This window comes from Hemiscyllium ocellatum, chromosome 1, assembly GCF_020745735.1.
Source record: "Hemiscyllium ocellatum isolate sHemOce1 chromosome 1, sHemOce1.pat.X.cur, whole genome shotgun sequence".
In the NCBI taxonomy this organism is placed as follows: Eukaryota; Metazoa; Chordata; class Chondrichthyes; order Orectolobiformes; family Hemiscylliidae; genus Hemiscyllium; species Hemiscyllium ocellatum.
Genome location: NC_083401.1, coordinates 84,373,894 through 84,396,341, shown reverse-complemented (window position 1 = coordinate 84,396,341; position 22,448 = coordinate 84,373,894). Strand labels below are relative to the sequence as shown.

Below are 22,448 nucleotides of genomic sequence, written 5' to 3'. Positions count from 1 at the left end.
CTCTCAACTGCAGGTTCAAAAACAGGAGACACAAAGTGAACAGATATTTTCCTTTTCAGTTGAGGAAGGGCTGCAAAATCTAAACAAAAGTTCAAAACCTACAATAACTGTTTAAGCAGAACAGCCATAAAACTCAATCATAAAACAATCCCCGAGATGAGTTTAAATAATCAAGGTCCGAGACGGCTCTTGTGCAATGGTAGTGTACACTATTGAGCCAAAAGACCCAATTTCTCATCCTACCTACTCCAGAAGTGTGAGATAACATTTCTGAACAGGCTGATTAGAGGGAGTGAGAGAAATTCAATCTTACATAAAAAAACAAGGCCTGCAATTAACTGGAATGTATGGTTTTGAAGAAATGCCTTGCTTAAAACAGAAGCTCTGGTGTATTTCTTCACTGACCTCGAAAACAAATCTGGCATCTCCATAATTCTTCAATCTCTAGTCCACAAAAACTTAAATATTAAATAGCTTCATAATAATTTAAAGAGAAAAGACACAGTACGACAAGCATTACTATTTAAAGTGGCATGATTTCTCATTTATTGGCATGATATGGGTAAACATTGAAACAACCAACCATACCTTGTGTAAAAAAAATTAAAAACTTATAAAATTACTTTCACAAAATGAAATCTGTTGCTAATATTATTTTACAGTAATATTGATAATACTAATGTCTTCATAAGGCTTGTCTGTTTTGGGGTTACACTTCACATTGGCAATCCTCTGAACCACTTCCATTCCTTTTGTCACACGGCCAAAAACAGTATGTTTGTTGTCAAGCCACGGCTATAAATATCAAAACAAAATTAAAATTAAAATTCAGTTTCCTGAAGGAAGTGGACTTAGATTCTACAACAAAATAGCCAATAAAATGAATTTCATGCACAAGTTTCACAAATCACAACTGGGGCAGGAGTGAGGAAGAGAATTGATAAAGACGAGCCTCAGGCTCTATTTCACCAAGGTGTTTTCCAAACTGAGAATGATCGGATGGGTATATGAATAGGAAGGATTTGGAGGGATATGGGCTGGATGCTGGCAGGTGGGACTAGATTGGGTTGGGATATCTGTTCGGCATGGACGGGTTGGACCAAAAGTCTGTTTCCATGCTGTACATCTCTATGATTCTATGACCTAGCAATAAACTCTTTCCACATTGAACTTTTGGATCAAAAGTCAATTATGATGTTACCCCCACAGGCAAGTCTCAACTCCGTACAGCTTTGACTATCTTTGCAGCAAAAGGTTTGCTTTGGTGCCCAGATAATGAACAGGGTATTGTCTGGTAATTATCTTTAGTTATTGGAATTTGTCACCACAGAATCTTACAAATCGGATTAATGCTTAAAAATTCTAAATAAATATATTAAACAATTAGTAAATTATTTAAATGGAAAATTTATGTATTTCCAGCTGAATAGTAATTCAAGTTCAATTGGAAGAAAAAAGGTTAAAACTAAAAGAACTGCAGATACTGTAAATCAGAAACATGAACAGAAATTGCTGGAAAGGCTCAAGCAGGTCTGACAGCATCTGTGGAGAGAAATCAGAGTTAACGTTTTGGGTTCAGTGACCCTTCCTGAGAACTGATGGCTAGATAAAGGTGGATTGCACAGAGCTGCACTGGAGCACTGCAGCAAGCCTGAGATAGAAATGTTGGTCAGGGAAGACGGTGACGTAAGAGGCAGGCAATTGGAAGCTCAGGGTCTTTTTTGCAGACAGAACGTAGGTGTTTTGCCAAGCATCCTATGCTTTATTTCTTCATGATGTGGAGGTACCAGTGTTGCACTGGGATGGACAAAATTAAAAATCACAACACCAAGTTATAGTCCAACAGTTTCATTTGGAAGTACAAGTTTTTGGAGCATAGACTCTTTGTCAGGTAGCTAGTGGGGTAGGATCACAGGACACAGAATTTATAGTAAACGATCAGTGTCATACAACTGCTATGATGCATTGAAAAACCCCATAGATTGCTGCTTAGTCTCTAATCGCTTAGAATGGGGTGGAGATTTCCATTCATTAATATATAAATCCCAGAATTTCTTTCAATTCACATTCAAGAGATAACTTAAGGTTTCATTTTTTTTTAAAAAAGTGACATCTCAGCTCAAGCAATCCATGAAAGGTGAGAGATTTGAGTCTGTCTGTACTCAAACCTCGAATCAGACAGGTCCTCTTTCCAAAGTAGGAATTTATAAAATGGCACATTGACTGACTGCAGTCTTAAAATGAGAGATCTCTTTTTTTTAAATTAGACCCTTCAGCACTATAAGTCTTCAGGACATAAAAGTCCTCTCAGCATTTATACTGTCAACCTCCCTTGGAATTCTGTGCTTCAATAAGATCACTTTTCACTCTTCTGAACTCCAATAACTACAGGCCCAACCTGCTGCACCTTTCCTAAGTCAAATGTCTCCATCTCAGGAATCAACCCCATCTTCTCTAAACTCTTCCAGTGCAAAAAAGGCCTTCTACATAAATTGGTCGCAAAACTATAAACAGTATCCTTGATATGGTCTCAGTCTTAATTGTAGCAAGACTACTTATATATTCATTTTATACAAAACGGATTTGTTTTCCAATTTACAGATGATTTTAAATTCATTTTGTATCACAGCTGGATTTAAAATGGGCATTTGCTAAGGCAGACCTAGGTAACAAGATTGCAAAACTTTCTTCACTATTTGTTTAACTTGGCTTAACTGCTGTCTTTATTGCTACAATTCAGAACAATTCAAATGACAGTAATTGCTGACCTTACTGGTCAAGTTTTGCTTAAGTATCTCTGAGCTGATTAACATAGAGCCATACTGAACACAAGCATTCATCTATCATAATCCAATTTATATAACCTCAAGCTATGAAGCACTGGAATCAGGGAATGAATTTCCTCAAGTGTTTCTATAGTGACAATGGTAGTTTAAAGTTAGGAGATGTATCCACCATTTTCTTCAGTAAGGATCTTGGGGTTACCATTGACCAGAAATTGAACTAAACCAGACATATGAGTGCTATATTCTGGATTAGTGGTGCTGGAAGAGCACAGCAGTTCAGGCAGCATTCAAGAAGCAGTAAAATCGATGTTTCAGGCAAAAGCCCTTCATCAGTTTTCCTGATGAAGGGCTTTTGCCCGAAACGTTGATTTTACTGCTCCTCGGACGCTGCCTGAACTGCTGTGCTCTTCCAGCACCACTCACCCAGAATCTGGTTTCCAGCATCTGCAGTCATTATTTTTACCTACATGAATGCTATAGCAGAACAGGTTAGAGGCTGGAAATTGTACTGGTCCTGACTCCCCAAGACCTGTCCACAATCTACAAGGCATAATTTAGGAGCGTGATAAAATATTCCCCAATTATGTGGATAACTGCAGCTCTGACAACACAAGCAGCTTGACACATTCCAGAACAAAACTAATGCCTTGATATAAACCACATCATTCCCTCCCTCCACCACTAACATATGGTGCCAGCATGTTGCATCATCTAAAAAAATACATGATAGCAACTCATCAAGATTGTTTCAACAGGACCTTTAAACCCGTGATCTCTACCAACTAGAAGGACAAATGCAACAGATACATGGGAATACCATCACCTGAAAGTACCCCTCTAAATTATACATTATCCTGACCTGGAATTAGTCATTTCTTTACTGACACTGTGTTAAAATTCTGGAACCTACTTCTTAACAGCACTGTGGGTGTACCTACATCAAATGGACTGTGGAAATTCAGAAAGGTTGCTTATCGTCCATGGAATGAACAACAAATGCTGACCTTGCTGGTGGACACTTAAGTTCCATGAAAATAAACAGAGAGACAAAAGAATACATGAATTTGCTCGCTGTTGCTTTCCTATGAATAAAAGGGAAAACATGATCAAATGGAAATCATTACCAAATGGAAAAAGGAATTGTGTTATAATGTGAAATTTTGAACTCAATGTTCAGTAAGGAAGGTTTTAAAGAGCCGAATCAAAACGAGGAATGTAGCTTTAAATTGGACATTAAGCAATAATAAATTAATTCTGAATATAAACAAGAAATGTGGGGACTTACTGTAGGTACAACAGTTACGAAGAACTGGGATCCATTACTATTTGCACCTGCATTGGCCATACTGAGTGTATATGGTCGATCATGTCTCAATGTTGGGTGAAATTCGTCTTCAAATTCTCCCCCCCAAATACTTTCTCCACCCATTCCTGTGCCAGTTGGATCTCCAGTTTGAATCATGAAACCCTATGAAAAATATATAAATCCAAATTATCTTTAAAATCCTTTTAAGTATAGGATTAATATTTACAATATTGTTTTTAACTTGACTGGTTTATACTCAAAAGGAGAACGTACTACACTAACTTTCATCAACATAAAACTCTTTTAAAACAGTCTACAGTTAAATTTCAATCTAACAGTCATGTGGACTGACAGGAGAAACAGAGGAGGTTTGCCTTGGAATGGGAAGGGCTAGGAAATTATTAGACATTTTTCATGCTTTCAAAGAACGTGGGTGTCATTCGAAGGACAACATTTGGGGCTCATCCTTAGCTGCCTTGAACTGACAAAATCAACCACATTGCTGTATCTGGAGTCACATGTCGGCCAGACTGACTGTGGAGGGTTTATTTCCTTTCTTAAAAGGATATTAGTGAACCAGTTGGGCTTTTATAATAATGGATGATAATTATCATGGTTATCATTATTGAGGTTAGCTTTACATTCCAGATCTATTAATTGATTTTAAGCTCAACCAGCTCTCATGGTGGAATTGGACTCTAGTTTGGACCTTTAGATGACTAGTCCATTGACAGTATCACCACACCATCTGAAGTAGACAGAATTGCACAGGTTTGGGGAAATGGACAAGTAGAACTAACCAGTTTGTTCTTTGAAAGTCAGCACAGCGTGTTGGTCTACATGGCTTCCTTCTGCCTCCTACTATTCTATGATTCTATGATCCATCAAAAATACCTTAATAATACGGTGAAAGATATGCCCATTGTAATATCCATTTCTGCTGTGCACACAGAAATTTTCAACAGTTTTTGGACACCTACATAAAGAAAGTAAAAAGCGCTGGTTATTTCTTTTTACCAGAAGAAAGGTATTCAAAGTGTAAAGTGATCAGGATAGATAACTAAAAATGTTTATTTTTAAAAGTAATAGCCTATAAATAACTAAATTTAAATGGAGAAGAAGATCATTTACAAATTGTGCTAGATACTCAATGCCAGGTCTTACAGCCAAGAACAGTATTTTTAAAAATGTTGGAAGGGTAAATTTTTAATACTGTATGCAACCTTCTTCTGGTCCAGAATAGGACACGGTTTTAAAATTATGTCACAACAATTTCCAACATAGCTTTTTAAAGAAAACATGGAACTTAATAATACTACAATCCACAAAGTTGTTAATAATTTACCAGATATTTTTAAAACTTAACCCAATGAAGTATTTTCTTGTGAAATTTAATAGTTTGAAATGCATTTGAAAACTTACTCAACGGGGAAGAGCTTAACGTGTACATCTCCCATAGCTGTGTGAATAATTGCACTGTCTGATACACGCTTGGGACCATCTGCTTGTGTGGCAGCCATCACCTCTTCCTTAGAGGGTTTCTCATTGAAGACATCTCGATCAGACTCAGCACTCTTTGTATCCTCTGGTTCCCGCTTTGTAAACTTTAAATAATATACAAAGAAACAGCTTAGCTAAAGAATACATTTTCAAAAAGATAAGTTCACTTTTGAGCAGAACAAATAAATTTATTGAAGATCTTTTGGACATTATAATGCAAGGAGATGAAAATTGTAACATTGAACATAACACCTTGGAGCCCTTACAATCCAAACTTTGAAGGTAGAGAATTCAATTTGATTTGTTCTTGTTCCTAAATCACTGGTTTGTTCCAAAAGAATATCAGTAACTCATTATTCTTGTCTTATTAGAATATTAAATCTCAAATCAGAGTGCCAATATTTAGTACAACAAATATATTAATTAATCGTAATTGATATGTGTCCAACACCCCAACAAAAAAGCTTAGATACAACTGCATCAAATACATACGTATCATATCAGGAAAAAGGCAATGTTGTCGAGGAGGACACGGAGATACAGGCTATTAGACTAGACGGGATGGAGGTTCATTAGGAGGTGGTGTTAGCAATTCTGGGAAGTGTGAAAGTAGATAAATACCCTGGGCTGGATGGGAAGCTAGGGAGGAGATTGCAGGCCTTTGGCTTTAATCTTTGTGTCAACATTGTCTACAGGAATAGTAGAAGACTTGTGGTAAATAAATGTTGTCCCCTTGTTCAAGGAGGGGAGTAGAGACAACCCTGGTAATTATAGACCAGTGAGCCTTACTTCTATTGTGGGCAAAGTGTTGGAAAGGATAAGAGATAGGATTTATCAGCTAGAAAGGAATTATTTGATTAGGGATAGACAACACGGTTTTGTGAAGGGTAGGTCGTGCCTTACAAACCTTATTGAGTTCTTTGAGGTGACCAAACAGGTGGATGAGGGTAAAGCGATTAATGTAGTGCATATGGATTTCAGTAAAGCATTTGATAAGGTTCCCACAGTAGGCTATTGCAGAAAATACAGAGACATGGGATTGCGGTGATTTAGCTGTTTGGATCAGAAATTGGCTAGCTGAAAGTAGTAAGAGGGTGGTGGTTGATGAGAAATGCTCATCCTGGAGTTGAGTTATTAGTGGTGTACTGCAAGGATCCGTTTTGGGGCCAATGCTGTTTGTCACTTTTAAAAATTTCCTGATGAAGGGCTTATGCCCGAAACGTCAAATTTCCTGTTCCTTGGATACTGCCTGACCTGCTGCGCTTTTCCAGTAATACATTTTCAGTTCTGATCTCCAGCATCTGCAGACCTCACTTTCTCCACTTTTATAAATGACCTGAATGAGGTCATAGAAGGATGAGTTAGTAAATTTGTGGATGAGACTAAAGTCAGTGGAGTTGTGGACAATGCGTCAGAATGTTGCAGGTTACAGAGGAACATAGATAAGGTGCAGAGCTGGGCTGAGAGGTGGCAAATGGAGTTTAATGCAGAAAAACGTGGGGTGATTCACTTTGGAAGAAATAACAGGAATACTTGGTACTGGGTTAATGGTAATAATATTGGTAGTGTGGATGAACAGAGAGATCTGTGTCCATGCGCATAGATCTCTGGAAGTTGCCACCAGGTTGATAGAGTTGTTAAGAAGGCCTACAGTGTGTTAGCTTTCATTGGCAGAGAGATTGAATTTCGGAGGCATGAGGTCATGTTGCAGCTGTACAAAATTCTGGTGCGGCCGCACTTGGAGTATTGTATACAGTTCCAGTCGCCGCATTATACAAAGAATGTGGAAGCATTGGAAAGGGTTTGGAGGAGATTTACCAGGATATCGTCAGGTATGGAAGGAAGGTCTTATGAGGAAACGCTGAGGGTCTTGAAGCTGTTTTTGTTAGAGAGAAGGTGGTTAAGAGGTAACTTAGTAGAGGCATACAAGATGCTCAGAGGATTAGGTAGGGTGGACAGGGAGAGCCTTTTTCCTTGGATGGTGATGGCTAGCATGAGGGCACGTAGCTAGGTGATAGATACAGGACAGATGTCAGAGATACTTTCTTTACTTAAAGTAGTAGGGGCGTGGAACACACCGCCTGTAAGAGTAGTGGACTTGCCAACATTAAAGTCATTTAAATGGTCATTCGATAAACAGATGGTTGATAACGGAATAGTGTAGGTTAGATGGGCTTTAGATTGGTTTCACAGGTCAGCACTACATTGAGGACCAAAGGGCCTGTATTGAGCTGTAATGTTCTATATTGCCATTTCATCCCATATATACTGGGCAAATTAAAAGGAAACAAGTTTTGAGAATTGGAGTGTGTTGGGCCTGTACTCACCGAGGTTAGAAGAATAAGCAGCAACCATATTGAAACATATAAAATTTTTACAAAACTTGACAGGGTAGATGCAGAAAGGTCGTTTCCCTTTGTAGAAGAGTAATATCAAAGGGTATAATCTCAGAATACGTGTCACTCATTTAAGAAAGAGAAGAGGGATTTCTTCTCTCAAAGGATAGTGAATCTGTGGAATTCTTTACTGCAGAGGGCTAAAATGTTTGAGTTGTTAAGACTCTTGTGTTCAGACTTATACAAACAGATTTTAATCAGTAAGGTAATCAAGACTTATGGAGACATCAAGACAAGTGGAGTTGAGGTTTTTTAGATCAGCCATGATCTCATTGAAGGGTGGAGTGGACTTAATGAGCTGAATAACCTACTTTGGTTCCTACATTTTACAGTCTTATCCAAAACAGATTTTAAGAAATAAATCTGCATCAAGGAATTTTGACCTTTTAACACAGACTCCAAGTACACTTACTTCTGCAGTGCCAAGGAGGACGAAAAGTAGTTAAAACTTATAATGCCCATAATTACTGATAAATTTACTCATCATAAAATCACAATTACCATATAAAATCGATTCTTTTTAAAAGCAGTACAGAACACTGTTGGGTCATGTTGAACATTTTGTAGCACAGGGTTGTCAGAAGCTTTCATTTCCATAGTCATTACAACCTGTGACTGTTTAGCTGCTCCTTGGAACAAGGCCATTTGCACCACTCGGATATTTTCTTGTTTACCCAATATGCGTATACACCTCAAAAGAAGATAAACAAGAGTTCACTTTGCCAATGTGGGTATAACAATCATATCAACGTTACATTTAAAATCACAACATATTGCCCCTCACCATTTTAGTTATAATGCATTAGTTTAAAATCTGGCTATACTTATCCTTCTATTACATCTGTATGTTTCATTTCAGCAGTAATTTGGAAAGAAGGCAAACAAAACAATGTACTGGGAGAATAAAAATAACAATCATAGAACATGAACCAAGGAATAAAATCTTGTAATAACAACAGGAAATTCTGCAGGGACAGCAAGTCAGCGGAATATGTGAAAAGAGAAACAAAATTAATGTTTCAAGTCCAATACAACTCTATGTTGGATCTGAAAAGAATTGGAAATGTGACAGTGTTTTGCTGTCACAAAAGCTCCCTCACAAATTGCAATGTCCTTATTTTCAGGTCTCCATGATCTCACTCCATTTTTCTGTACACCACCATATACACCATCCGTGTCTCAAACTCCAGTTGACTCTTCATTCCCCACACTCACGCAATCATTGATGAAATATCTTGTCACTTATTTTAAAAAGTTTTTAAAATTCTTTGAAAAAACTATTCTTTACCAAGTTTTACACCATCATCAACTTTTCTATTTCTTCCCCTCTAATCTGTCATGCAAAATGCTTTTAAAAGTCAACACAATCTTACCAGATCATAGGGCTGCTCTCTCACTAGAGAGAAAAAAGGGTGATGGTTTATCCTGAGGGGTTAAGGAAGAGAGTAATGTGGGAATTTAGCCCATGTTGTCAGCACCATTCTGCATTGCAAACCAGCTATCCAGCCAACTGAGTTAACTGACAAGTGCTTTCTTAGCCCTATCTGCAATTGACAAGAGCATTCAGCCCCTTGAGCTGGTTCTGCCAGTCAGTGAGACGATAGTTAATCAATACCTCAACTCTAAGTATTCGCATTTGCGCCATTTCTCTCAGATTATAATAAAAACCAAAACAAACTGATATGACAGGAACAATTTTCTGGGGTTTTTTTTGGGGGGGTGAATTGCGGGCAAGGTGGGGACAAGCAAATCCAGAAGTTTCACTAATTTTTGCATGAAAACATTTCTTGATTTAACTGCTAGTGTCCTAATGCCTTTTTTACGGTTCAATGCCAAGAACTGAATGAAGTACTCCAGATGGGATATGACCATGGCTCTGCGCAACACGACACAAAATTCTATTAAGCCTTCAATAGACACCTGACTCAGTTACATCTTCTATTTCAAAACCATTAGAAGAATTCTGTAGATGCATAACTTTTGGGGCACAAGTATACCCTGCACTGGAAGCTTATGCTGACAAGATAGATCTTTAATTGGCACCTACTGTAAGTTAATGTGAAGCACAATAATTAAATATATTTGCAATCATGCTTTCATGAAATGCCTGCCTCAAAAAGTGATAGAAACTGTTTCAATAATAATTTTCAAAAAGCAGTTGGATTACACATTTGAAAATTGCTATGGGGAAAGTAGGGAAATTGGGCCAATTGGACAGCACTTTAAAGTGAGCTGGTATTCTTCAAACTGGTACACACTGTGGTGATTTATGTTTCAATTCTATAAAAGAAGACAGAGCTAAGGCCAATGTCCTCAAATGGCACACAGAGGTTTCCAGCCAAAACGACTGCATTCTTATTTACTGCATCCACAGATCTTGCAATTTTTACATTTTAATTAGAATGGGGTGACATGGCCGATTTGTCCCTTCCTCCCATTTGTGGGAAACAAATAAATACTGCTTCCTTGTCACAGCCTCAACAACTAAAGCCTCAGATATACATCCCTGCTTTTATATGCAAGCCCTCTCAAAATAAATGCCATTGTTCCATTTGCCTAACTGCTGACTCAACCTACAAATTTACCTTGAGAGAATCCTGGACTAGAACTCCCAAGTCTCTTTGCACTTCAGACTTCTGAATTTTCTCTCTATTTAGAAAATACTCCATGCCATGCATAACCTCATACCTTCCTACATTGTACTCCATCTACCACTTCTTTACACACACTCCTAACCTATCCAAATCCTTCTGCAGCCTTCCTGCCTCCTCAGTGCTACCTGTCCCTCTACCTACCTTTGTATCATCTTAAAACTTAGCCAGAATACCCTCAGTTCCTTCATCTAGATCGTTAATGTATAAAGTGAAAAGTTGTGGTCCAACACTGAGACTTGTGGAACACCACTTTCCACCGGCTGCCATCCTGAAAAGGATTTTCTGACTGGCACGCCTTTTCTGCATCTGTATTTCATTATATTTAAAGCTATCATAAATGAATAACTATGAAAGAAACTATAGATAAGGAGAAAAAAAAACAAAGGATCATGTCACAGATATTAAATATTCAATCCTATTGCTATTCTAATTGTTTGTACAATCTGCTGCTACATTAACTTCATGCAACTATTTTCACGGATCACATACCTGTTTGTTTCTACATTTATTACTTTGATTCCCAGCATTGTTCCATAAAGTACAAAATGTCCAGTTTCATCAAAAATAATATTTGTTAGCCTCATTCCATCCACTTTTTCCAGTTCTCTTTCAACTGCCATGCGTCGGCCAAACTCCATATCAGGAAGCTGTGGTCTCATCTGTTGTAGCTCTGTAAACATCTTAAAAACAGTAAAATAATTACTGTTAATAATGTTAATAATTCATGGAGCACTGAATTCTGTTACAGAACAATTGGAAATGAAAGTTCTTCAGAAATGTTAACATGAATTGCAGACCTGGTGGAATATACTGAATAGATAAGTTTCAGGGGATGGGGACAAGTTAAGACTTGAGTCCTGCAGGCAGTGATGAAAATAAAAATCACATGTTGACTATTAAATTAACCATTTTAAGAATGGCTTGTGACTTATATTGTTAAAGAGATTACCAATGATTACGTTGTAATCTCAATTTGACAAAGTGAAAGTACCACCTGCGCTGTAGTTTCATCCCAAATCTCTCAAGATCTTCCAAAGAAAAGCCTTAAATAGGAGAAAAGCCACAACTCCAAAATAAATGACAGTTTCCAATTTGCAGGTAGAAATAAAAGCTCCATTTGCTTACTGAACTTATTGGTGTGCCTGTTACTATAGTTTTCATACCACTACTGAAGAAACATATTTAAGATGCTTAAGGATGACAGAGAGAACCAATTAGGCATTACATCAGGATTGGAAGAATCAGGAGATGACTGAAAGAGTGATTGTAAATATCAATGAACTGTGAAGGAAAGGAAAGCAGCAAGGTGAGAGCTTTAGGGAGAGAATTCCTAAATGTGGTGGTAAGACAACCAAAGTCTTTGCTAGATGGATGAAAGATGCATTGCAGATCAAGGTCAAAATTCAGTGTAAAATTACAGTTTGTAGCTAGATGCTTTAACCAAGTTTCCAAGAGACCCAACATTTGCTTACTGCTGAAACAGTTTTGAGACAGTGGACAAGGAGAGAATTGGACCTAGTTTAATTTTTCTTTCTCTAGCTGAGTAGCCAACGCACACTGCCCAGGTTCAGACCTGAGCATGGTTACTTTGGTAAGAGTTCAACATTCATAATCCTGTGTCTAGACAATAGAAACACAACTGTTACGGTACAGAAGACAACAATTCAATTCACCATGCCTGCAGTGGCTTTTCGAACCAGTACCATGCAAACCTCCTGCTTTTCCCCCACACCCTTGCATCACAGCATCATGTGCACTAAATCGCTGAGTCTAAATTGGCAATTTTATATAGAGTTATGAACAATTCTTGACAGATGATAAAATTAACTATGTTTCATTAAGGTTAGCTCAAATATCGGAATTAAGTCAGCTTTACAGTAGGTTTCACCTTATCACAATTATATTGTATTGCATTATACATGCAATGCTGACACCATATGTAGAGAAAAAGCGTTCTATCCCCCTTTACGGACAATAAGTTGTGAAGGACAAATGGTTTGAACATTAAAAAGAATTTTTCACTTACTGTAAGGGATTCATCAAACACTCTCATGAGTTTTCCAGTCAAAAACCTGAAAATCCGTACTTTGCGATCAGAACCAACAGTAGCCATTTTTTTCCCATCAGGGGAAAATGTGATACTTATTGGGTATGATTTACATTTTGCAAATTCATACAAGTCTGTATCGGTTTTGTATTCCCACTCCACATTTTTGGGGAACCTGTACTCAGTGGGTGGCCCAGTCCAGTATTCCAACATTCCTGATTTGTCAGTCGATACTACAACCTTGTAGACAGAATTTAAGTTAATCTCAGTGAGAGAACAGCTATGTAGCTTTTCAAATACATGTAGCGGCTGGTTACTTCCTCTGGCATCATATACAAAGATTTTTCCAGTAATTTTTTCAGAACATGCCACAGCAGATACAGCATCTCCAGGTGAGTAAATCCACCCACATTTACCGGGATGGTACCTGAAACAATAAAATTAATTTTGACTTACTTGATATGAAATTCAATTTATCCCTCATCTACTCATTAATTTACTGTAATCATAATCTGTTAAAGACCAGTCCTTCGCTCATTTCTTCACCTTTCATGGTCTTGCTTTCCGCTTTAGTTGCTCACAAGAGCCTCCCATTTAAACTTGAATGAGCAATGTAGTGGGAAGTAATTCACCTGCTGCAATCCCAAAGCCTGTCCACTATTTACAAACCACAAATCATGAGTGTGACAGATTAGTCTCCAATCGCCTGGATGAGTAGTTTCAAAACACTCTACGTAAAAGGAGTTGACTTAATCAGCACCTCACACATTGAGTTCTTCCACCATCATGACAATGTACCATCTCCAATGTAGACTGGAGCAACTCACTACTCACCTTCAACAGCAACTTCCAAATCTACAACCATTAGCAACTAGAAGAACATGGACAACGTACGCATGGAAGCATCATCATTGCAAGTTTGTCTCCAAGTCACACATCATCCTTTAAGAACTCTATTCCATTCTCCCATCTTCCCTATCACATCTATTCTGATGACAACATTCCACAGTGCTCCAAATAGGTCTTCCGTTTTCCCCAAAAGATTAATCAGCACTGTGTTTGAAGATGCCAACTACAGTGTCAAGTCAAATTTTTGTATCCCATACTTCCCTCCTAGAACCATGGAATGATTATTTCCCTCATTTTTATCCCTAACAAACTCATATTCGGTGTATGACATCTCCATCACCAGTATGATTGCATCATAAATGTATCTTCATAATTCTCAGTTTTTAGTGTTCTGAATGGCCATGTCTTCAGCAATGCTCTGTCCATTTCCTAACTAAACCAACAGCCCCAAACCTTTCCATGACAACACTCGTATTTTTCTTTTTATGGGCTTAGCAGATAAGAGTAAAAAAAAATAAGAGAATGCAGCTACAGATATATAGCAGGAGAGCTAGGATGAGAGTAAAGGAATAGAATGAAAAGTACAAAGACTTTGATGCAACAATTTTTTACTGTATTAATCAACATTTATATAAACAAAAAGAGTTATGATCAGTATAACAGCAATATCAGATACCACATGATTTTATAACATCTTAGATCTGTGACCCTTCATGTAACATTAACTCTGCTTTCCTCTCCAGATGTGCTACCAGACCTATTAAGTATTCTCATTACTTTGTTTCGAGTTCAGATTTTCATCACTTGCAGTATTTTCTGTACGATGAATGTATTATAAAATTATGAAAAAAGTGTGCTTCCATAGCTATTTGGAATTAGTTTAATTAAAGCAATTTACTATTCTTTTTACAGAATGCAGACATCATGAATCAGAGAACACGTCATATTTGTTCAAACACAAAAAAAAGCACTTCTTTTATTTACCCTAATTTAAGCATGTTAATCATATCAAAGTTCACAACATCAAAAATCTTCATCGCTTGGTCATCACCAACAGAACAGAATAGAGCTCCTTCCGCACTAACACCAACTGATTCAATAACTCCTGCATTTCAAAGAAAAACAAGATGAAACAAAAATGAGCAATAGTATCGATGCAAGTAATTTAGTAACTGTACGTTTATTGTCCTAATACCTGTGTAAACTTTCACATGATTGGCTCTTCATAAAAGTAATTATTTTTCAACTCAACCTTAGTTGCCATGCCAGAAATGTAATTCTAAAATTTGACTTATACTGGTATGAACCTGCTTTTATATCTTTTTGCTGTTTTTGCCATTTAATTTCAAACAATATTCAAGAACACATGGAAAATGAGAAATAGACCATATAACCCTTCACACTTGCATCATCATTCACTAAGACCATGGCTGATCTAACTTTCTTAGAGTTAAAGCTGTTTCAAGATAGAAGTCAAAGCAGGCGACCATCTGTTACTTTGAGCAGACTCGAAGTCTATTGAACTCTGATCTCAGCAATCATGAAAGGAGACTGAGAATTTGATTACCATTTGGACAACATGAGGAGCCCATCTAAAAAGGTGTGAAAATTCAAAGCTCTCAGGGAACAAGAAACAGAAGAGAACTTCAATGCAATTAACTTATTGGCTTGGTGGAACAATGTCCCACTTGAACACAATAGCCATTTTGGTTTGGTTATGATAAACATAGGATGTAAAGCCAACTGTGCAGAAACAACAAAACAAACATCTTAAACAGTTGCTATTTCTCAACAGTGAGATTGCGGGAGTTATCCAGGACAGTTGCACTGACCAGACTATCAAAGCCACAATCTGTAATCCCATAGAAGCAAAACAAAGGAGTTTTTACTCATTTCCTCGACCTGTTCTGCTGAGTCCACTTGTGGGAGCAGTCTCCACTACATGCCTTTCAAAAACCATCACAGCTGCTGAATCTGACTTCAAATTTTCAACTGACTTGGTAAAGAAAACACTACCTCAGTATGTGACAATAATAAATCAAATCAAGAAAAACAATCTTCAATACGACAGGTTTGCAAAATAACACTTTCATCTTCATATGTAACTTCTACCCTTCCTTATTTTAAATCTTTTTATCCATATTTTATTTTAATCGATGTTTCAAAATACTTGTATAAGAAGCTATCCTCATCTTGTTGTGCTGTTAGTTATTTTTAAATTGAAACACACAAACTTTCGGAGGATTTAAACATGCTTACACAGTTTCTTTGCTCATGGACAACTGAAAACATGGCAGGTGTTTGGCCATGACACTATATTCCCTAGTTTTAAATGCTCCAGCTGGGGAAACAGCTCAAAACCCACCCAATCACACACTCAGAACCTTATGTTTCAATTTGACCACTTCTCATTCCTTGAAACTCCAGAGTGTTAGCCCATTCTACTTGATCTCTTAATGGGAAAAGTGATCTCAACCCAATTTACTGAATCTTTGCTGCACTTCTTTTAAGGCACTACATGCTTATGTTACAATTTCCTTATAGGCTGCTAGATTAAATTTCTCTTTCAAAAAAAGCATCAGTTATGTGGTGAAAGGATGGCACATCAAGATTTCACATTTTTAACAAATATTGTCAGCAACCTAAACCTTAAAAATATAGTTTCCTGATGCTTGTAATTCTGGGGAGATAAACCTCATTGCATACAGTTCACGGTTGCTCCCATCTTTTAGTGAGTGGTTTATTTTCTACGTTCTCAACCATGCAACTTCTAATCCCAAACTGTTTTTCATTGAGAGGGTTACAGAACAAATTTCTTTGTCTTGCTGCAGTCTAGCCAACCATTCAGCCTCTTTTACCTCACAAATACTGCCAATCATTTCCTAACAAGTGTCTTAACAAAAGATTACTGTACATTTGCTTTGATATTCACATTACATTGTAAAATACATGTATAAAACTTTGAAAACAACAATATCTTACCTAAGTGACTGCGAAAATGCTTAACAAACTCTATTCCTTCATCGCACTTCTTCTTCCAGAACTTGACATGTCCATCCTGACTGGCAGTTATGACGAAATCTGTCCTGTATGTTTATAAATGAGACAGCAATTGGTAAATCAACCCAAACACTGGAAAATTCATCTCATCATAGAATTGTACATTGATTAAAAAACCTTTAGCATTTTGTAAAAACTCAATATATTTAATTTGCAATATTCTACAATCATAGGTTAATTATCACAATAATCCCAATTTTCTCACTACATCATTGGTTCAAGAATCTACTATGTTTTGCATTTTTAAATTTGATCTATTTACATTGAAATAATTAATTTCAATGGCATATGCTTAACTGGTTATGTGTTCCACTGCTTGAAATTATATCATAAGAGTAGATTTATCACATCTATAACTTGATTTTTTTATAAGTTCTTTATCATGAGTCAATACTTTGGATCAACAATTCTCCTACTGGTGAATGGCAAAAAAAAATTACCAAAAAGACTCTGACGTGTACCATAATTTACATGCATGAAACACTAATACAAAAAAACGATCAAAGCAGCTTTACATGAAGTGGGAAAGATGGTCAGCAGATGGAGGGTGAAGGTAGCCAAGAAAATAAAAGACAAGTTTTAAAAAGTGGAAGAATGCCAGATTCCAAAAAGTGATCTAAATCTTGGCTTTAAGAAGATTTCTAAGGTAGAGAGGAGAAAATGAGGACTTGATGAAGACAATACCAACAAGGGTCAAAGTGGTTGAAATTGCTCTGAGATGAAATGGCAAGGTTTACAGAAAAATGTAGTTTTAAAAAGGATTCATGAGACAAAGGACAGAAAGAAAGTTAGAGATATAGTGGAACAAGACTCCAAAGATAATTTGGATTTAATGTACAATGAATAGGAACCAATGTCAGTCAGCAAAACAAAGTGGGCAGAATTTCAGTGCGAGACAGGATAAGGTTGGAGCTAACAAAAGGTGGAAGATAGAAAGAAAAACACAAGTTTGGGACAGAAGAAACAGAGACCAAAGGTCATGGAATGATGTCAAGTCAGACAAAATAGTGGCCAAGGTACAATGCTGAAAAAGGGTCTGAGGAAAGGAGGAAAACAGGACCTGGAAAAGATCTTAAAATAGAGTGAGTGCCCAGACTATGTCACAGTGGCATCCCAAGTAAGTGGAAAGAGTAAGATCTTAAATTATATAAAGGGAAACAAATCAAAACAAAAAAAATCATAAGAATAAAATGGTTTTCACATCATTTCAGAGGGCAGTTAAAAGTCAACACTCTTCCTATGGGTCTGGAGTTAGGTATAAGTCAAACCGAGTAAGGATGTAAGATTTCCTTCCTCAAAACTGAAAATGTGTTGCTAGAAAAGCGCAGCAGGTCAGGCAGCATCCAAGGAGCAGGAGAATTGACGTTTCGGGCATGAGCCCTTCTTCAGGAATGAGGAAAATGTGTCCAGCAGGCTAAGATAAAAGGTAGGAAGGAGGGACTTGGGGGAGGGGCGTTGGAAACGCGTTAGGTGGAAGGAGGTCAAGGTGAGGGTGATAGGCCGGAGTGGGGATGGGGGCAGAGGGGTCAGGAAGAAGATTGCAGGTTAGGGAGGTGGGTGTTGAGGGATTTGACTGAGACAAGGTGGGGGCAGGGGAAATGAGGAAACTGGAGAAATCTGAGTTCATCCCTTGTGATTGGAGAGTTCTTAGGCGGAAGATGAGGCACTCTTCCTCCAACCGTCATGTTGTTATGGTCTGGCGATGGAGGACACTCGGACCAACCAACCCAACCACCCCGTGGCTCAACACTTCAACTCCCCCTCCCACTCCACCAAGACATGCAGGTCCTTGGACTGCTCCATCGCCAGACCATAACAACATGACGGCTGGAGGAAGAGCGCCTCATCTTCCGCCTAAGAACCCTCCAACCACAAGGGATGAACTCAGATTTCTCCAGTTTCCTCATCACTCCCCCCACCCCACCCCCAACCTTGTCTCAGTCAAATCCCTCGAACTCAGTACCGCCTCCCTAACCTGCAATCTTCTTCCTGACCTCTCCGCTCCCACCCCACTCCGGCCTATCACCCTCGCCTTGACCTCCTTCCACCTATCGCGTTTCCAACACCCCTCCCCCAAGTTCCTCCTCCCTACCTTTTATCTTAGCCTGCTTGACACATTTTCCTCATTCCTGAAGAAGGGCTCATGCCTGAAACGTTGATTCTCCTGCTCCTTGGATGCTGCCTAACCTGCTGCGCTTTTCCAGCAACACATTTTCAGCTCTGATCTCCAGCATCTGCAGTCCTCACTTTCTCCTTCCTTCCTCAAAAGGATACTTAGTGAGCCAGATTTTTATGACAATAAATGGTGGTTTCACAATTACCACAATTGATGGCTAACCTTAAATTCCAGACTCGAGTAAGTGAACTTAAATTCCATCAGCACCCACTGTGGGATTTAAACCAACATCCTCCAGAGATTAGCCTCTGGATTTCTAATTTAGGAACATTAGCACCACACCAGTTTTTCCAGAATTGTCTGCAGAATTTCTTGTTTATTGTGAAAATACTTAAAGAACACAACTTGCACAATTCCATATCAAAGCAAGAGCCAGAATAAAGATGACACCAATAAAAATGAAATCATTCAACACAACATAAATGGAGTTTCATGTTAAAAGAAGTCTTACCGGGTGCAGATTATGTGTGTTATTATGTCTCTGTGCATGTAGCTACGCTCATACATTGAAGCACTGGGTAGGTTGTCCAGATACACATGTTCAAAGTCAAGAACTAGAAAGAAACAAGGCAAATGTATTTCTAATTTTAGCAGATGTTACAATCCCTACAGGTCAATCACTGGGCAAGAGATTTGAATTATTTTACTGAACAAGCCACTACAAGCAATGTTGCCTCAGCAGAACCTGGTGGCCAACTAATATTCCACAGAAAAGTAATTTTTGCTTTAATTTTTGAAATGACTGGAAAACTTCATGTCACAGGAGTACGTTGTATTCTGCTCTCCACAGAATACTAGTTTTCATATAAACCAATTCAACATCATTCTAGCTTCCCGTGAGTTTGTTTCTCTTCATTTCTGAGTCATAACAAGTGTTCATCAAAAAGTACATTGCTAACTTTCAGAAATCCTTAACCAAATAACAGCATAATCCTGATATCTTGCAAGTCCCTTACATTGGTACAGGATGCAGCTTTTCAAAGAGTCCATTCTGTCTGATATTTAAAGATACAACGGTGTCTCTGTTGACCACACTAGTGGCATCCTCATAAAAGACTTCCCTATTTCTGACTGAAATCTTGGAGACTGAAAGCTTACCCATAGTCAGTCCAGCTCCTATGCCTTTGCTTTCACATGTGAATGTTTTACATTTTGGCCCAATAAGTCTCACACTAGGCCTTCCTGTCCCTATAGAAACAAAGCCATCAAGGTATGTTTTTGGGCAGAATTTTGAATAGATTGCAAGATTCTTTAAACTATTTCACCGCATTACCTTGAATTAAAGAGACAGTGCAAAAAGAATCCAATAAAATGTTGCAACTATATAAGGTATTAATATTATAATGTAATAATAGTGTATTTTTGGGGTAAGGTGTATTGCAGTTTGTGTAAAGTTATACCCATTTGTGATATCATGAAATTTAGGTCACTAACTTAGGTAAACAGTGAAATTTGAAGGGCTGTCACAGAAGTAGAACTATGGATCCTAGGTTAAGAACCACTATACTACACTAGTTATGGATTGCATTTTAGACTAGTGTCCAAAATCTGTTTCTTCAGCTTTAAGTGCAGTGTCTCCAGGGCTCTGCAGTGTTAACTATAACCACTTATTCCTCAAAACCAATTGCCCCAGTCAAGATTGCTATGAGCCTTCCTGAATTGATAACTATTTTCTTCATACTTACCTGTAAAGAAAAGCCATTAGAGTTTTGCTTCCATTCAAAGAAAAAAGCCAACATTAAAGATACAGGCTTATTTCATTTCTAGATCTGCCGAGACCACAGTATTTCCAAGTCAAACTAGTCACTGAAACCTCATTTTTTAAAAAGCAAAAACCATGACTGCGGTTTCCTTTAAATCCTCGTTCCCAACATAACCACATCACAGTTTTCTGGAGGAAGCATATTGTAGTTGTAAATGGAAAATAAAATTGAACAGTACGAGGAGATTTGGATAGGGAACAAAATAGAATCAAGAAGAGAGGTTTTAAGAAAACTTAAGTGTGACAAGGTTTACATATATAAGTTAACAGTGGTCAGAAGATTCCTTAATTTATTAAAATCAGAAATTTGGTGCAAGTGATGATTGAATGGCGGAGTGGACTCGATGGGCCGAATGGCCTTACTTCCACTCCTATGTCTTATGGTCTAAGTGGCAACTTTGTTTACAGCAGGAAAAGGAGATGCAGCTTTTTATTCCTTTAATTACTTTCATAGGTGAGTGTTTTCTTTTGCCTCACATATACAAATCTGTAACTTGAGATTATTTACTAAATTAATAACTTAAATAAGGATAAATGGGGTGCTCTAACTGCAAGGGAATTTGTTTATTACAATCTCAGACAATGACACATTTAGGGAGTGCATACAACTTGAGGAATTGTCTTAAGAGTTGTTCAGCTGGGGTCTGAGCTGTTAAGTTTGAAGGGCATCAGGAAAACAGGAAGTGTTACTTTGCCACAGAAGCTAGAAATATTCTTTAGATTTAAAATACTGTAAAGTTGGTCAGATCAAGTTATTTGAATATCAGACAAGTTCATGGATTCAAATGGTGAGACAGAAGAGCCACAGTCATTGACCAGAGTCATAGACTAGTTTAAGTACAGTAGGAAGCCATTTGTCCTGTTATGTCCCTGCAAACAAACTCCAAAACCTTCCCCATCCTTTCCCTGCAACACAACGACTATTTCACCTTCAGCTAATTATCCAACTCCTACTGAAAATTCAGCCAAGGTGCTGCCAATCCTCCCACGGACGCAGTGCATCCCATGGTACCATTTTGAAGAGTTGGAGAGCAGTTACTGATGACTTGGCCAATCTCTGTGCCACTTTTAAAATCATAAAAGCAGGTTAGAGCGCCATTAGGACCATTTTTCTTCACAAAAGAAATGCCCTCGATTTCGCTAGCGACCGTACAGCGCTTTGAGACATAACCAGGCACAATGTTTCTACATGTGGGGTTTGACCAAGCAGTTGGTCAGTGTTCCTGATGTAATTATTACAAGGTGGAGATTAAAAATCACACAACACTAGGTTATAGTCCAACAGGTTTAATTGGAAGCACTACCTTTTGAAGTGCTGCACCTTCATCAGCAGGTTGCGGCCTGGTTGGACTATAACCTGGTGTTGTGTGATTTTTAGTTCTGTATGTCCCAGCCCAACACCGGCATCTCCGATCCAAGCTGGAGGCTGTACTTGCTGATGGAGCATGTGCCAAGCCCGGGAAACGTCTCCCAGCTCCGGACCGTGAGCAGCGCCGCCTATTCTCCGGGTCCCCACAAACCTTTCCTCCTCTTAGCAGGTACAGCCAGCGAGGGCAGCGGCCCCACACACTCCTCATCCGCCGACTCCGAGCCACTCTCCTCCACCGACCGCTCCCGACTGCTTCTCGGTGCCGCCATGTTGGGCTGACCGACTCACCTTCGACCTCTGACCCCTAACCCCACCACAACAACACAGGGGCGGGGCTTCTAGCTCAATGCAAAATAGGTGTAATGAGGGTGTAATCTGAGCAAAATACTGGAGGGAGGTTGGAAATCTCATCAAAATACGGGGGGAGGTTGGAAATCTGAGCAGAATACTGGGGAAACTTGTAATCTGAGCAAACTACCGGGGAGGATGGTAATCTGAGCAAAGTACTGATGGAGGATGGAAATTTGAGAAACTGCAATACAT

At 38.3% G+C, this 22,448-nt stretch overlaps 1 protein-coding gene across 1 annotated transcript; it reads right to left on the bottom strand.

Annotated features, from left to right (window-relative positions):
- Positions 1 to 552: 552 nt before the first annotated feature.
- ppwd1 (peptidylprolyl isomerase domain and WD repeat containing 1) lies at positions 553 to 22,196 on the bottom strand. The gene is made up of 11 exons (XM_060830379.1): positions 22,057 to 22,196; positions 19,226 to 19,328; positions 16,521 to 16,624; positions 14,523 to 14,643; positions 12,669 to 13,116; positions 11,132 to 11,322; positions 8,490 to 8,679; positions 5,515 to 5,696; positions 4,987 to 5,068; positions 4,072 to 4,254; positions 553 to 795 (listed from the first exon to the last, which is right to left on the bottom strand). Exons 1-11 carry the CDS (start codon positions 22,172 to 22,174, stop codon positions 652 to 654), a joined length of 1,866 nt encoding a protein of 621 aa, XP_060686362.1. The 5' UTR covers positions 22,175 to 22,196; the 3' UTR covers positions 553 to 651.
- Positions 22,197 to 22,448: the final 252 nt, after the last annotated feature.

Coding starts and splice junctions, on each gene's coding strand:
- ppwd1 (XM_060830379.1), bottom strand. CDS start 22,174: ATGGCGGCACCGAGAAGCAGTCGGGAGCGGTCGGTGGAGGAGAGTGGC. Junction 14,644..16,520: donor GCATTTTCGCAGTCACTTAG/GTAAGATATTGT, acceptor TTTGAAATGCAG/GAGTTATTGAATCAGTTGGT. Junction 5,069..5,514: donor GTTAAGCTCTTCCCCGTTGA/GTAAGTTTTCAA, acceptor TTCTTTATGTAG/GTGTCCAAAAACTGTTGAAA.